Below are 13,291 nucleotides of genomic sequence, written 5' to 3' on the forward strand. Positions count from 1 at the left end.
AGAACTATTGCACCAGAAATGCTAAACGTATCCTGCGGTTACGCTTCAACACAGTACACAGTAAATGAGGAACCACTTTCTTTTCCCGTCCGACATCATCAGGCTTCCTCCCTACAGGGACACATCAGCGCCCCCTGGCTGCGTGTTGAAGCTCTGCGTCGCGCTGGGAATAAAAGCTCCATCATCGTCCTCCTTTACGAGGATCGGTGGATCTCGGGCATCCTCCCTACACCTATGACTACCCATTAGGGTCGCCTATTAACGCAGAAACAGAGGGACACACGGACAGCATCATGTCGAAACACCGTAAAGACAGAGACAGCTGGGGTGAGTGTACGTACAACATTTCATATTTCATTGACGCACAGATCTGTTTTCTCCATCATGCCGTCGAGGCGAGGACCTTGCCCGAATCGATGTTTATTTCAGGCTCCACCACCAAGGGCTTGTTCGCCTTTTCGTGGCAAATGTGCATTTATCTGCACCTCGATCTTCTTGGCTGGGAGAGAAGCAACGCGATTCCTTCTCTTCGTGTGTGACTGCGGGCCAGTCGTGCAGAAGCGAGCGGACATTTTTTTTAAGAAAAAAAAACGTGTTGTGCTTATTACATCTTGAGAGATGTCTTTAATAAGCACAGTGGAAACAGACTGGGCGGTTCTGTCCCCCCTCCCAAAGGCCTCAAACACACCACCCTGTCTTTATTATGATCACTGAAGTATCACTGGGGCTCTGTGGTGCATCTGCCCTCAAATTATGTAATATTGCATCAGTAAACCTCTTTAAAATCCTCTTTAAAGCATCATTTGTGTCACAATTATCATCCCCATATGATCCAGCATCCTCCACGGGCTGTGACCTCCCTCTCACACTCATGTTAACTTTAAATAGGATAAGAGTGTGTGTGTGCCAGTGTGTTGGGGGCTGGGGGGGTGTTGACTGCAGGGCTGCATCAGAGGAAGAACCCATGTTAGAGTTGATCTGGTCTGACCCACTTTAGAGGCTGACGTCTTCACTTAAACACAGCCCGATCAGTTTAACCAGGCGGGGCCGTCAGCCGGGCCTCTGCTGGAGTCCAGGAGCCCGACTGACGGCCCTCCTCGCACCCCCCCCTCCTTCAATTATTCACCAGACTTTCATGGCACCCTGCAGGACAACCCTGAACGTGCAGAACTGAACTGTCCAGATGGGACCTGACCCGTGCAGCATGGTCAAAAAACTCCTGGAGTTAAAGTCTTTTTTATTTTTTTACAGAATCAACATTCAATAGTTTAGCCACCAAACCAAAGCTGATTAAATAAACATAATGGAGTTAAAGGCTCTCTGAGTCTGGTCTGCATGACATAGCAGGGGCTGGAATCCGAGTCAGTGCCTGGAAAGTGCTGGAAAAAAGTGAGGCGATTGGACACGATGGGATCAGGTGGTCACGGCGTGAATCATCATTAGAGCGAGGAGCACGGAGGCCATATTATTGATCAGAGCTAACAGGAAGGAGTAATGAACCCTGATTTCCTGTTTCTGCACCTAATGGACCACAAAGTTCCTGTCTGGTCTCTGTCAGGTTCTGGTGATGTGGGTGGGTTTCAATGGGGTCGATTTTTATTGTGTTTCTCTGACTTTCAGGGTCCCTCAGTGACAAAAATGTCTACGACTGGAGCTCAGAGGAGGAGGAGCCTGATGGACGGGCCCGGCCCATTCAGGTGCTGCTGGTCAAAGACGACCACACCTTTGAGCTGGACGAGGCGGCGCTGAGCCGCATCCTGCTGGCCGAGGAGGTCAGGGAGCGCGAGGTGGTGGCCGTGTCCGTGGCCGGAGCCTTCCGGAAGGGCAAGTCCTTCCTCATGGACTTCATGCTGCGTTACATGTACAAGCAGGTGAGCACTGGCGAGCACTGACGAGCACTTCCTGTTCCTGCAGGGCCACACACAGGGGTGGGGTGGGGGGGCACCTTTACGCTATCATAAGGGCTGCATAAGCAGGTTTTTCTGCCACGAAAGGGAGAAGTTCTAGAGAAAATTGTGGACATTGTGTGCTCAGGCGTCAGAAGACTGGCTGGGAGACAACGAGGAGCCTCTGACTGGTTTTTCCTGGAGAGGGGGCTCGGAGAGGGAGACCACTGGGATTCAGATCTGGAGCGAAGTCTTCCTCGTGGACAAACCGGATGGTAGAAAGGTGAACTAACCATTAAATTCCACACATGTCCTCATGCAGCAGGGGACGGCGTCCTCACGTCTTGGCTCTTCCAGGTGGCCGTGCTGCTAATGGACACTCAGGGCACGTTTGACAGCCAGTCAACGCTGAGGGATTCAGCCACCGTGTTCGCCTTGAGCACCATGATCAGCTCCATGCAGGTACGGCCACCTTCACCCGGCCCACCCCGGCGTCCCTTCAGTCATTAGCATAGCAGAACAGATTTGTGGAAGCTTTCCTAGAGCCCAGAGGACTGATGGGCGATAGTAGAGTTTAGCACAATGCTATGTTTTTGATTTTAAAAATTCTCAATCAATTTGTCCAAAAAATGAAACACATCCAATACTTTTAAGGTCAGCAAGCTTCATATGCACTGCTCATTAACTCATGATGGCTGAAGATTGTTTTAGCTGCCGAGCAAAGGGCATTCTCAATTTAGCAAACATTAGCTGTTAGCTTTCTTGCTAATGTTTATCCTTGATTGGCCTTATGTTCTTTATTTCCACGTTATTTATTATTACATTTATAATTTACTCACATTAAATAGAAGCACTGCACACATTGTGAGTAATTTGTTGAAACAAATTGTCTTTTTCAGGTTTACAACATCTCTCAGAATGTACAAGAGGACGACCTTCAGCATTTGCAGGTATAAGTGCTAACATGCTAACCTGTTTGTGGAAAATCATATATGGTGAGCAGAAGAGTCACTCAAATACAGGCATTTTTTAGAATCTCCACTAATGTTGAAGAGTTTAGAATGTGTCTATGACTGGATGTGTAATAAAACACTGAATTGTTGCAGCTTTTTACCGAGTACGGCAGACTTGCCATGGAGGAGACGTTCCTCAAACCGTTTCAGGTACCATCCATCATTTTCTCCTGGATGTAGAGTTCCTTAAAACGTCAGGGAACGGCATTTCCAAAGGGTTGACAAGAAATGTACCAGAACTAAAGTCAAATGGTTCCGTGTCCTTCTCAGTCCCTGATTTTCCTCGTCCGGGACTGGAGCTTCCCGTACGAGTTCCCCTACGGGCAGGAGGGAGGCATGAAGTTCCTGGAGAAGAGACTGAAGGTCAGTGAGGACGCTGCAGACATCTGTGACACCTCACAGAACCCTCCAGAACCACCTAATCCGAACCGACGCGCTGCGCTCTGGCGCGTTTGTGCCGCAGATCTCGGAGAACCAGCACGAGGAGCTGCAGAACGTGCGTAAACACATCCACTCCTGCTTCACCAACATCTCCTGCTTCCTGATGCCCCACCCCGGCCTCAAAGTGGCCACCAACCCCAACTTTGATGGGAGGATCGCAGGTACGGTGCAGAAATACACGGAAAACGCTCCAGCCGGAGAGCCCTGTTGCCTTCAGGTGTTGATGTGTGTTGATGTGTCTGATTAGAGAATCCTAATCCTTTGTGTTTTTCCTCCACGTCCAGAGATCGACGGTGATTTCCTAAACAACCTGAAGGTTCTGGTCCCGTGGCTCCTCAGCCCCCGAAACATCGACGTGAAGGAGATCAACGGCAGCAAAATCACATGCAGAGGCCTGCTGGAGTACTTCAAGGTCAGGGGAATGTTTATCCAGCCCACAAAAGTTCCAGTTACAAGGATTCCTATTTACGTCCCTTTACCTTCAGGCATACATCAAAATATACCAGGGGGAGGAGCTACCACATCCCAAGTCCATGCTGCAGGTAGAGCAGCGCCACGTTGAGCAAACAAGCCTGTAAAAATCCTGGTTTAGATGCTTTTAATGAAGGCTTTTATGGAATAATTGGCCACTTTATTCCCGTCTTCCTGCTAGGCCACAGCGGAGGCGAACAATCTGGCGGCGGTCGCTGCTGCGAAGGATCTGTACAACAAGAAAATGGAGGATGTAAGTAAAGAAGGGAAAAGGTTTCAACTGAAGCTCCACGCGCCTCTTTAACCCTTCTCCGTGCATCCATTTCCAGGTGTGCGGGGGCGACCGGCCATTCCTGGCCCCCAACGAGCTGCAGGCGCGACACGGCGCCATCCGGGAGGAGGCCCTGCAGGTGTTCCGCGGCGTGAAGAAGATGGGAGGCGAAGAGTTCAGCCGCCGCTACCTGCAGCAGCTGGAGAGCGAGATCGACGAGGTGTTTGTCCAGTACATCAAGCACAATGACTCCAAGAACATTTTTCACGCCGCCCGCACGCCGGCCACTCTGTTCGTGGTCATCTTCGTCATGTACGTGGCCGCCGGCATCACTGGCTTCGTGGGCGTGGACATCATCGCCAGCCTGTGCAACATGATCCTGGGCCTGGCCCTCATCACGCTCTGCACCTGGGCCTACATCCGCTACTCCGGGGAGTACCGGGAGCTCGGCGCCGTCATCGACCAGGTGGCCGGTGCGCTGTGGGACCAGGTCAGAGAATCGGAACAAATTTGATTTAAAAACCTAAAAGAAAAAAAGGAAATAAACAGAAGATTTCAAAAAATACTGCATATTAGAACGTACCACCCTGTTAGTTATGATAAATGGGAACATTTGGAGATTTGTCCCTTCCAGAAAGATAAAAACAAGGAAACAAACAACACAAACAGGCGAACCTGGCTGAATTACATTAGACTTGATTACATTCCATGATTCAGCCCTGAGGTTTCTGCTGATTGATTAATCAGATGATCCCTGCATGATGATATTTAACAAGTCTCAGTAACTCCCTGACCTGATGGGACAGACAATTTCCCCCACTGACAGGAGGACATTTGGTTTAATTAGAATGATTATAGCTCTCCTAGTCCAAACTAAATCTGATTAATTCCTTTTTAAGAATTACACAAACACTATTTGACTTGTACTGGCTCCACCGGCCACTAGAGGGCGTCGGTCGTATTTTAAGCAACGCTCTGTTTTCCCTTATGTTTTATGTCAAATACGTTATATTCTCCTTTTCCTCCCTTCTCTAACACATCCACAGGGGAGCACAAATGAGGTAAGAGAACATGCTCAGTGCAAATATCTGTAAATCAAGTGTAAGTGTTGTAACTCCTGTTGTACCCACCTCTGCCCCCCACAGGCTCTCTACAAGCTGTATAACGTAGCAGCCAATCACAGGCACCTCTACCACCACGCCTTCCCTGGGCACCAGGTGGAAGAGGCCGCGGGGGAGCGGGACAAGAAGCGGGACTGATCAGATAAGACAGAGGACGGCGGGCCCATCCTGGCGATTGAGGAGCATCCTCGCCTCATCAGGCACCCTTAGCTGCTGGTGTTGGCCACCAGTACACCCACCACTCCACACCGGACTGGACGACGTTCATGTATAGGCTGCTGCAAAGTGACGGATGCCGTGTTTTTCTTTTTTTTGCCTGTGTAAACTATAAACGTGCGTGTTGGCGCTGCGCTCCGGGAGCCCTCGGCGCCACCCGAGCTCGTCCGACGCCGTAATCCAACACATCTGTGACCATTAGTGACGTTTGTTCTGTTCTAAAGTTTAGTGCTGTTCACCAGAAACCACATCGACGCGGCCCCACGCGCCCGAGAGCCACAATATGTCCTGTGTGTTAAGTAACGAGGCGTAAATGAGCGCCGTCAGCATGGTGAGTGATGTCTGTCCGTCACCTGGAAGCGGCCATCTTTATATTAAACCCTTCAAGTTGTGTTTCAATGTCGTATCACAACATGTAAAACTGCCGTTTTGTTTTAGGACTTGGACGCCATCTTACTTTGCAGGTTTGTAACGAGGCTGCGCATGTTTGGTGTACTGGGGGGGGGGGGGGTCCTGGTCATTGTGATGTGGAGGTGGTGGGTCCAACCATTGTCCCCCCCCCCCCCCTTTTTTTTTCCTCCTCGCTGAATGTTCCAGCGAACGCCAGGAATGTAGCGATCCTGTGGCCGCCGAGGAATCAAAGCGTGTGCGTGTGAGGCGGGGCCACGGGGCCGCTCTGGAGAAGGATCCTCATTCCACGTCTCTGGCATCACTTTCACATGCTCGTGTTGAATCATCTGTAGGGAAGAAAAGAGAAAAAAGCTGCTCTCTGGTGAGAGCAGCAGCCCCCCCACTCCGCTTCTGACCTTAAACGCAACAAAGGGAGAAAAAAACCAGGATTTTAATTGAAGAGAATCACTTTTTGGTGTTGAAACCGTAGATTGTTGGGTTGTTTTTAGCGTACTAACGTGAGCACTGAAACCTTCCTAACCCGCCACCACATAAAGGTCGGAGTTGATACGGAGGCTCGTCCCGCACGGCCGAGCGTCATCTCAAGTCTTCCGACCAGTGTGATCACCTCCGACCTTCACGCGGGCCAGGGGTCACGAACGCCTCCCAGCGTTCATTCCTCAGTCTGGTTATCAGCAGTTGTGTCCCGGACTTTGGTTGTGGGTTCATTCCCGAAGCCTCCGTGGGGAGAAACATCCGCCCCCGGATGTGCTGACGTGGTTTGGGAAAAGGTCGGAGGAACGAAGCGTGTGTCCGTTCCCACACTCGCGCTGCAAACTCTGATTGAATAAAGCTGGACCAAACTCACGGCAGCAGCAGCAGTCGGACCCTTCCTGTCCCACACACACCTCACACACACTCTTAATACCTAAACACATCTCTATCGCTAAAACGGACAAAATGGTGACTGTTAAAACAGAAAAAAATCTATTAATAGTCTTAAAAACCTACAGCTGCAGGGTCCAGCGCAGGTTTCCTCCTGTTAAAGACAGCTAACCCTGGTGGGTCTGGCTCCAGGTGTAACCATAGTGACCAGGGCCAACATCAGCCGGAACCAGAGGCCTTTCTTTCTCCACTGCAGACTTTATTGACCTGTTTGTGGTACAGAAGCAGGCGGGTTCACACCGACCCGCTCGGGGGTACAGACATGACTGTTGCATAGCGACGGACCCGGAGACGCTTCCCGACATTCCGCCGCGAACCCGTCGCCAACGGGCCCAGAGCGACGGCCCGAGAGGCTTCTGGGCGGCGGACCCAAACCCAAACTGCAGCCCGGAGCCGCTTCGGAGCGTCTTTGGGGCGTGGCGAGCAGCGGCTGACGGGATGTTTCCACAGAAGGGTCCGGAAAGATCAGGAAGAAGCTGAATTGCACATTTTTGGCAAACTGACTGTGTCTGATATAGTTCCAGTAGCTTATTTATGTTTCAGTACACACTCTCTCACACACACACACACACATTTCCTGACTTACAGTAATGCCAAGAGCCATGAGATGCTCAAACTGCTGCATCATGTGATGCTTCACCCCCCTCGACAAAAAGAGCCTTTAAATAAAGACCCTTTGAATATCAAAACTTAAATATCTGTCAGTTTGGTAGATTGTCATAAAAAAGGACTTTTTTTTTAGAGTGATAAGAGCGCGCTCGCAGTGGAATATGTCAAACAAAGATGCTCCTGGATGGCGTCGCCGGGGGATACAGACGTGAGCAGGCAGAGAAGAGCAGGTTTTTTTCTTTTTTTAACTTCAAGGCAGAATCTGAGGAGGTCTGTGAACAAAGACAGTCTTAAAACAAGTGTTCCCTGGCCAGATCTACATGAAAGGCTCCCCGTCTCCGCGATGGCGTCTCTGTCCACCACGGCGTGCGCGCCGCGGTTCCCGCCCGTGTCCCCATTTCCTGGATGATATATTTGGATCAAGCGAAGGCACAGATGTGTTTGGTAAAGAGTCGGTTAGGAGTGGAACCCCCCCGGGCCGCTCCCAGCCTGGGAAAACCTCAGCGAGGTGTGGCGGCCCCGCCCTCACATGTTCCCGATGAAGTTCTTGGCGGGCTGCTGGGCGTACCACTGCTGCTGCTGCTTGCGGGCCTCCACCTCGGACAGCAGCGCCTGGCGGTACGCCTCGTAGGACTTGACGATGTGCTCCAGCTCCTTCATGAAGAGCAGCTTCAGCATCCCCTGGTAGGTGTCCAGGTCGGCCAGCTGGAACAGCTCCCACTTCAGGATGTGGTCGTACCTGTGGGGAGGGGGAGGGGGGGGCATCGGTAAAACCGCATCACAACCATCTGAAAGCTTCCACCCTGGACCGGTCACTCACTTGAGCGGGGCGCGGGCGTAGACCTGCAGCCAGTCGGGGATCTCGGCCGTGTGGTAGGGGTTGGCGGGCACCAGCACCGGCTGGTTCCTCTCTGCTGGGCGCGGCTGGTAGGCGACGGGAGGCGGCAGCGGGGGAGGCTGGTCGTAGCGAGGGACGCTGAGGGCAGACGGGGAGGACAGGGGTTGGAGCGAACGTACAAGAATGAGGCGGCGGCGGCGGCGGCGTGGGAACGGTACCTGGGGGCACAGGGGTGACGGTACTGGGCTCTCTTGTTTATGTGATCCACGTAATAGACGCCAAACTCTGCCGACTCCACCTTCTCCCAGCCCGGGGGGAGCCCCTCCCTCTCCAGGGGGTGGCTCCAGTGCGTGGTGTTGGTGTTGTGGTCGATGTAGTACTTCCTGCCGCGGATGGTCCAGTCCACGGTCCAGCCGGCAGGAAGGGGGAGGTCCTCTCCCGTCAGGCTGGAGAGGTTCCCCAGGGATTTGGCCTGGATTCGCCCGATTCCTGCGCAACACAAATATTTTGTCTTCAGGCGGATGTGAGCAAACATCTGGGAGACTCGACCTGTGAGAAAATGACATTTAAAGGAGGCAGACGCGTTCTTTAGCGGTCCGGGAGCCAGGATCCGGGCTGACGGGCAACATTCGATGAATGGTAGGAAGTGGGAGTGTTGCACCCCCCCCCCCCCCCCCCCAACACGGCTGCAACCACTCGACTGTGCACGCGAGACAATGTGCTGGGAATGAAAAACCTCAGCAAAATGGAGGCTACAGCGGGATAAACTCCCCCCGGAGTGACAGCAGCAGGGCCGCAGCTCCCTGCCAGCCGCCGAGGGACGGAATGTGCGTGTGCACCGCAGAAATGCACGCCGCCGCCGCCGCCTGCTCGTCATCGCCAGCCCTGCCCTTTAACTCGGAGAAATATGGCGGGCGGCCATACTCGCGCTGGCACCTCCGACCATCGCAGGAATGCCGGAGCAGTCGGGAATAGAAGCCTCTATTTGCGGGGAATGTTACATCCCGATGGCTGCAGGTTCACGTTGCACCAGTTGCTGCAACATTTTCAACTTTTTCCTGAAACGTAAGCAGGCCCGGAGTCTGGCGGCGATGACGTCATCCTAAAACTGGCTCCCCACCAGTGGGAATGGGAACGGCGAGCCGGCATAGTGCTAGTTTGTGGGCAGAGAAAGATTGAGCAAACAGAGAGGTGAATAACGCAGAGCCCCTAAAGCCTGTTTGAACTCCCTCCAAACAGGACACGACGGGCCTCGCATAAACCCCCGTGCACCACGTCTGACGCTTAAAAATAATTTTAAAAAATCCCGCAGTTCCGAACGTCTCGCGCAAATTTTCAAAGTGGAGCCGGAAAAGAACGTCCCGCTCATCCCAGCGAGACTGAAAATTCCGACCACGTCGTGCTGATTCTGGCAGCCTGGACCCCAGCAGAAGGTGGCGCCTTTACCTGAAGGTGGTCTGCTCGGAGCCGGGGGGGTGTGCTGCCGCGGAACTCTTTGGAAGCCGTGTTCATTGTGCTCATGGTACATATAGTCCGGGACCCTCCTGGGCTGGCGCTGCTGCTGGCTGTCGTAGTACGGTTCAGACGGGTAATAATACCGGGCGGCGTCCCCGTTCTCGGACATGGGGCTCACGTCTGTGAGGAAGGACTGCGAGGAGCCGCTGTACTCGTGGGGCAGGTCTCCCAGACTGCGGGGCAGGTACGGCGGCGCCGACATGCGGTGGATCTCTCTGCAGGCCACTTCGTGCGGGGGCCTCTGCACAGGCGCGCGGAGGACACTCTTGTTGCGGGGCACCACGGGCTCCCGGGTGGGGGCCACAGGATAGGGAGACGGTCCCATGTCGGGCGGAGGTCTCTCTGCCCGTCGAGGAATGGTCGGTCCATGACGGATGAATGAGGGCATGAGATCTGCAGCAGGGTTCAAAAATAGTGTCAGCAAAGCACGAAGGTTTATCCTAAACTGGTAGTTCATTACACCTGGTAACAACAATCTATCACATCTCCAGATGCAATAGTTTATTAAGTCTTTCATCTGTTTACTGTTAGAATTTATGTGCAAGTTAATGCTGACCCAAAAGGAGCTATAAGTTAACACGTTTCAAAATGATGACAAGATTAAGGGGGGGCGTGGGGAGGCTAACTTAAACTGCACGTCTGGGGTGGGTTTCGAGTCAGAAAAGTATAAAATACAACTTATTTAAAGGGTAAACGGATCAATGGACATGGTTGCCGTCTGTTCTTTAGCGCTGCCGTTCAAGTTCCAGTAGATTAAGTCAACGTTAGCTAGCTAGCTAGCGGTGCTGGCATCGAACTGCTTTAAACTCGATTAAAAGTGGCTTTAAACGCCCGATAATCGCACTGGTGTGGAGTTATCTCTCGGTTTATTCTCGCCGGGCCGTTTGTTACCGTCATCTGCTACTTGGCGGCGGCAGTGCGGCCACTTTTCCGCTCGCCTGCTAGCGGATGCTAGCGGGAGCTAGCGGGCGGTGGAAGCATTTGTTGCGCTTACTTCTGAGGAGCGGCGACGTTTCCTTCTTCACATACTTCCCGTGGACCTCGGCTGGTTTCGACGCTTCGTTCTTGCTTTTCTTTCGGGAGAGCATCACTCAAGGCTCCGACACATCAACAACGCGGCGCACTGAGGTCATGGCACGATCCGTCGACTGGAAAACCACCGGGTTCGGACCGCAGCGCTGGGAAGGTCAACATTTTGGGCTTTGGGTGGACTAGCAGCGGGCTAGCAGCGGGTTAGCCGGCTAACTCGGGCTGCAGGATGAGCGTCTCCCTGCGGAGGTCCAGTCAGTTCTGGAGCTGCTCCACTCCCCCCGCCGCAGGATCCCTGCAGGATCGTCCTCCAGACCACCGGGCTGCAGAGGGATTACCCGTCACACTCCCGATGAAGTAGAAATAGCCCCGCTAAGACTTTGCTATAATCTGTCCTGCACATTTCCTCAGCAACAGGAACTTTACTGCAAAAATACTGAAGATTGAATTAAGTGAAGCTTAAATTACTAAACGATCCCACCCACATGTATTATTAAAGCCTTATTACTCGGTGGAGACAGATTCTTTATGGAAGTAACCTAAATAGTCATTAATTATTTACGCAGTCGCTATAAAAATGCAACACAGGCCAAACATTTGCGTTGGAGTTTTAATGTTGTGGGATTCTGAGTCATAAAAAGCAACAGCAGGGTAGAAGATATTTACAAATGAAACATAATTCTTTTTTTCCACATATAAAACACTATTATATATCTATAATAACATAACCTTCGCTTGAATATCTAATTTTACAGTTTGCAAGAGTTTAATTGCAGCTTCCACTTTAGGATTATCCAACCTGAATATAACTTATGTTACATGTAACACAGGTGCTTAAGCAAAACATATTTAAACATGATAAATTACTTTTTTTATATAATAATAAAAAATAAAAGTATTGCTTGATTACAGATTGAATGCTTTGCAACTTTCTGTTGTAACAAATAGCAGAAGTCAGATGTTTAAAACTGATTTTTCAGTGAGTAAACAGTGGCATTTAGGGCTTGGAGGTGCTGTCCCATCAATGCTGGCCTCTGAGCATTTATACTGGTAACGCAGTGGGGACAGTGGGGAGGGCTTCAGGTCACACACCATCTTGTTCAGACTGGAGATCTTCTCTTCCAGGAGGTAGTTCTTCTTCTCTGTGATCTTCTGTCGCTGCTCGGTGATCTCCAGAGCCTTCAGCAGCTGGGCGTTCTCCACATACAGGTCACCCATCAGCACCTCCGCTTTCCCCTGCTGCTGCCGCTGGAGGGGCAGAGGAGACGTGAGATGACCGGAGACACACGAATGCACCACGACCGAGGGCAAACCAGTCCTTTACCTCTGTCCCAGTGAAACCAGTCTTTTACCCTCTGTCCCAGTGAAACCAGTCCATTTCCCCTCCCTGTCCCGTGACCGTCCTTTCCCCTCCCTGTCCCAGTGAAACCAGTCCATTTCCCTCCCCTCCCTGAACCCTGCCCGTCCATTCCCCTCCCTGTCCCAGTCAGTGAAACCAGTCCTTTACCCTCCCTCTGAACCGTCCAGTGAAAACCAGTTCCATTTCACCCCCTGACCAAGTGTCCATTACCCTCCCTCCCATGAAACCAGTCCATTTACCCTCCGTCCCAGTGAAACCAGTCCATTTACCCTCTGTCCCCAGAAGTCATAACCATGTCCCACCCTCACCAGTCACCAGTCATTTACCCATTCCCCCCCCGTGACACCCATTTACCCTCCCTCTGTCCCAGTGAAACCAGTCCATTTACCCTCCCTGTCCCAGTGAAACCAGTCCATTTACCCTCTCCTGTCCCAGTGAAACCAGTCCATTTACCCTCCCTGTCCCAGTGAAACCATCCATTTACCCTCTCTGTCCCAGTGAAACCAGTCCATTTACCCTCCCTGTCCCAGTGAACCAGTCCATTTACCCTCCCTGTCCCAGTGAAACCAGTCCATTTACCCTGTCCCAGTGAAACCAGTCCATTTACCCTCCTGTCCCAGTGAAACCAGTCCATTTACCCTCTCTGTCCCAGTGAAACCAGTCCATTTACCCTGTCCCAGTGAAACCAGTCCATTTACCCTCTGTCCCAGTGAAACCAGTCCATTTACCCTCTCTGTCCCAGTGAAACCAGTCCATTTACCCTCTCTGTCCCAGTGAAACCAGTCCATTTACCCTGTCCCAGTGAAACCAGTCCATTTACCCCCTGTCCCAGTGAAACCAGTCCATTTACCCTGTCCCAGTGAAACCAGTCCATTTACCCTCTGTCCCAGTATAACCAGTCCATTTCCCCTCCCTGTCCCAGTGAAACCAGTCCATTTCCCCTCCCTGTCCCAGTCTAACCAGTGGAAGTCACCTGTTCCTTCAGCTGAGCGTCCTTCTCTCGGAGCAGCAGCTTGAGGTTGCGCAGCGACAGCTCCACTTCCTTCATCCTCTCCTCCGTACCCTCCATCCTCCTCATCCTCTCCTCCGTACCCTCCATCCTCCTCATCCTCTCCTCCGTACCCTTCATCCTCCTCATCCTCTCCTCCTGAGGACAGGGATGAACACGCTGAGAAAGGGAAACGAA

General features: G+C 52.0%; 3 protein-coding genes across 8 annotated transcripts in view; 1 reads left to right on the forward strand and 2 right to left on the reverse strand.

Moving 5' to 3' along the window:
• nin (ninein (GSK3B interacting protein)) overlaps positions 1 to 13,291 on the reverse strand; it is a 48,745-nt gene that overhangs the window by 18,599 nt on the left and 16,855 nt on the right. For 2 of the 4 annotated variants that reach the window (XM_057058507.1, XM_057058506.1), the window contains exons 27-28: positions 13,079 to 13,273; positions 11,342 to 11,993 (exon numbers count right to left, since the gene is read on the reverse strand). In XM_057058507.1, the coding sequence (XP_056914487.1) occupies positions 11,700 to 11,993; positions 13,079 to 13,273 (489 nt within the window). In that variant the 3' untranslated portion in view covers positions 11,342 to 11,699. Of the gene's footprint in view, positions 1 to 11,341; positions 11,994 to 13,078; positions 13,274 to 13,291 lie in introns of those variants that run through there. The other 2 variants (XR_008954238.1, XM_057058508.1) reach the window with 2 other exon arrangements.
• Positions 19 to 6,681, forward strand: atl1 (atlastin GTPase 1). 2 transcript variants are annotated; one of them, XM_057058628.1, is made up of 14 exons: positions 19 to 333; positions 1,621 to 1,871; positions 2,035 to 2,169; positions 2,244 to 2,348; positions 2,786 to 2,836; positions 2,993 to 3,049; positions 3,170 to 3,262; positions 3,363 to 3,501; positions 3,625 to 3,752; positions 3,826 to 3,882; positions 3,993 to 4,064; positions 4,141 to 4,572; positions 5,129 to 5,143; positions 5,228 to 6,681. In XM_057058628.1, exons 1-14 carry the CDS (start codon positions 294 to 296, stop codon positions 5,339 to 5,341), a joined length of 1,689 nt encoding a protein of 562 aa, XP_056914608.1. In that variant the 5' UTR covers positions 19 to 293; the 3' UTR covers positions 5,342 to 6,681. The 2 variants fall into 2 exon arrangements, with proteins under 2 accessions (XP_056914608.1, XP_056914609.1); XM_057058629.1 differs by having other exon boundaries at positions 22 to 327.
• Positions 6,933 to 11,106, reverse strand: sav1 (salvador family WW domain containing protein 1). Of its 2 annotated transcripts, none has more exons than XM_057058654.1 (5): positions 10,711 to 11,106; positions 9,648 to 10,109; positions 8,420 to 8,690; positions 8,184 to 8,339; positions 6,933 to 8,102 (listed from the first exon to the last, which is right to left on the reverse strand). In XM_057058654.1, exons 1-5 carry the CDS (start codon positions 10,802 to 10,804, stop codon positions 7,889 to 7,891), a joined length of 1,197 nt encoding a protein of 398 aa, XP_056914634.1. In that variant the 5' UTR covers positions 10,805 to 11,106; the 3' UTR covers positions 6,933 to 7,888. The 2 variants fall into 2 exon arrangements, with proteins under 2 accessions (XP_056914634.1, XP_056914635.1); XM_057058655.1 differs by having other exon boundaries at positions 10,608 to 10,733.

This window comes from Takifugu flavidus, chromosome 16, assembly GCF_003711565.1.
Source record: "Takifugu flavidus isolate HTHZ2018 chromosome 16, ASM371156v2, whole genome shotgun sequence".
Lineage (NCBI taxonomy): Eukaryota > Metazoa > Chordata > Actinopteri > Tetraodontiformes > Tetraodontidae > Takifugu > Takifugu flavidus.

What these genes read in the sequence shown, in the direction of transcription:
- atl1 (XM_057058628.1), top strand. Translation starts at nt 294, where the DNA reads ATGTCGAAACACCGTAAAGACAGAGACAGCTGGGGTGAGT. An exon ending in ATCCCAAGTCCATGCTGCAG is followed by an intron (nt 3,883 to 3,992) that starts GTAGAGCAGCGC and finishes TCTTCCTGCTAG; the next exon opens with GCCACAGCGGAGGCGAACAA. An exon ending in ACAACAAGAAAATGGAGGAT is followed by an intron (nt 4,065 to 4,140) that starts GTAAGTAAAGAA and finishes ATCCATTTCCAG; the next exon opens with GTGTGCGGGGGCGACCGGCC.
- sav1 (XM_057058654.1), bottom strand. Translation starts at nt 10,804, where the DNA reads ATGCTCTCCCGAAAGAAAAGCAAGAACGAAGCGTCGAAACCAGCCGAG. An exon ending in AACGTCGCCGCTCCTCAGAA is followed by an intron (nt 10,110 to 10,710) that starts GTAAGCGCAACA and finishes ACCCTGCTGCAG; the next exon opens with ATCTCATGCCCTCATTCATC. An exon ending in TACGCCCGCGCCCCGCTCAA is followed by an intron (nt 8,103 to 8,183) that starts GTGAGTGACCGG and finishes CCCTCCCCACAG; the next exon opens with GTACGACCACATCCTGAAGT.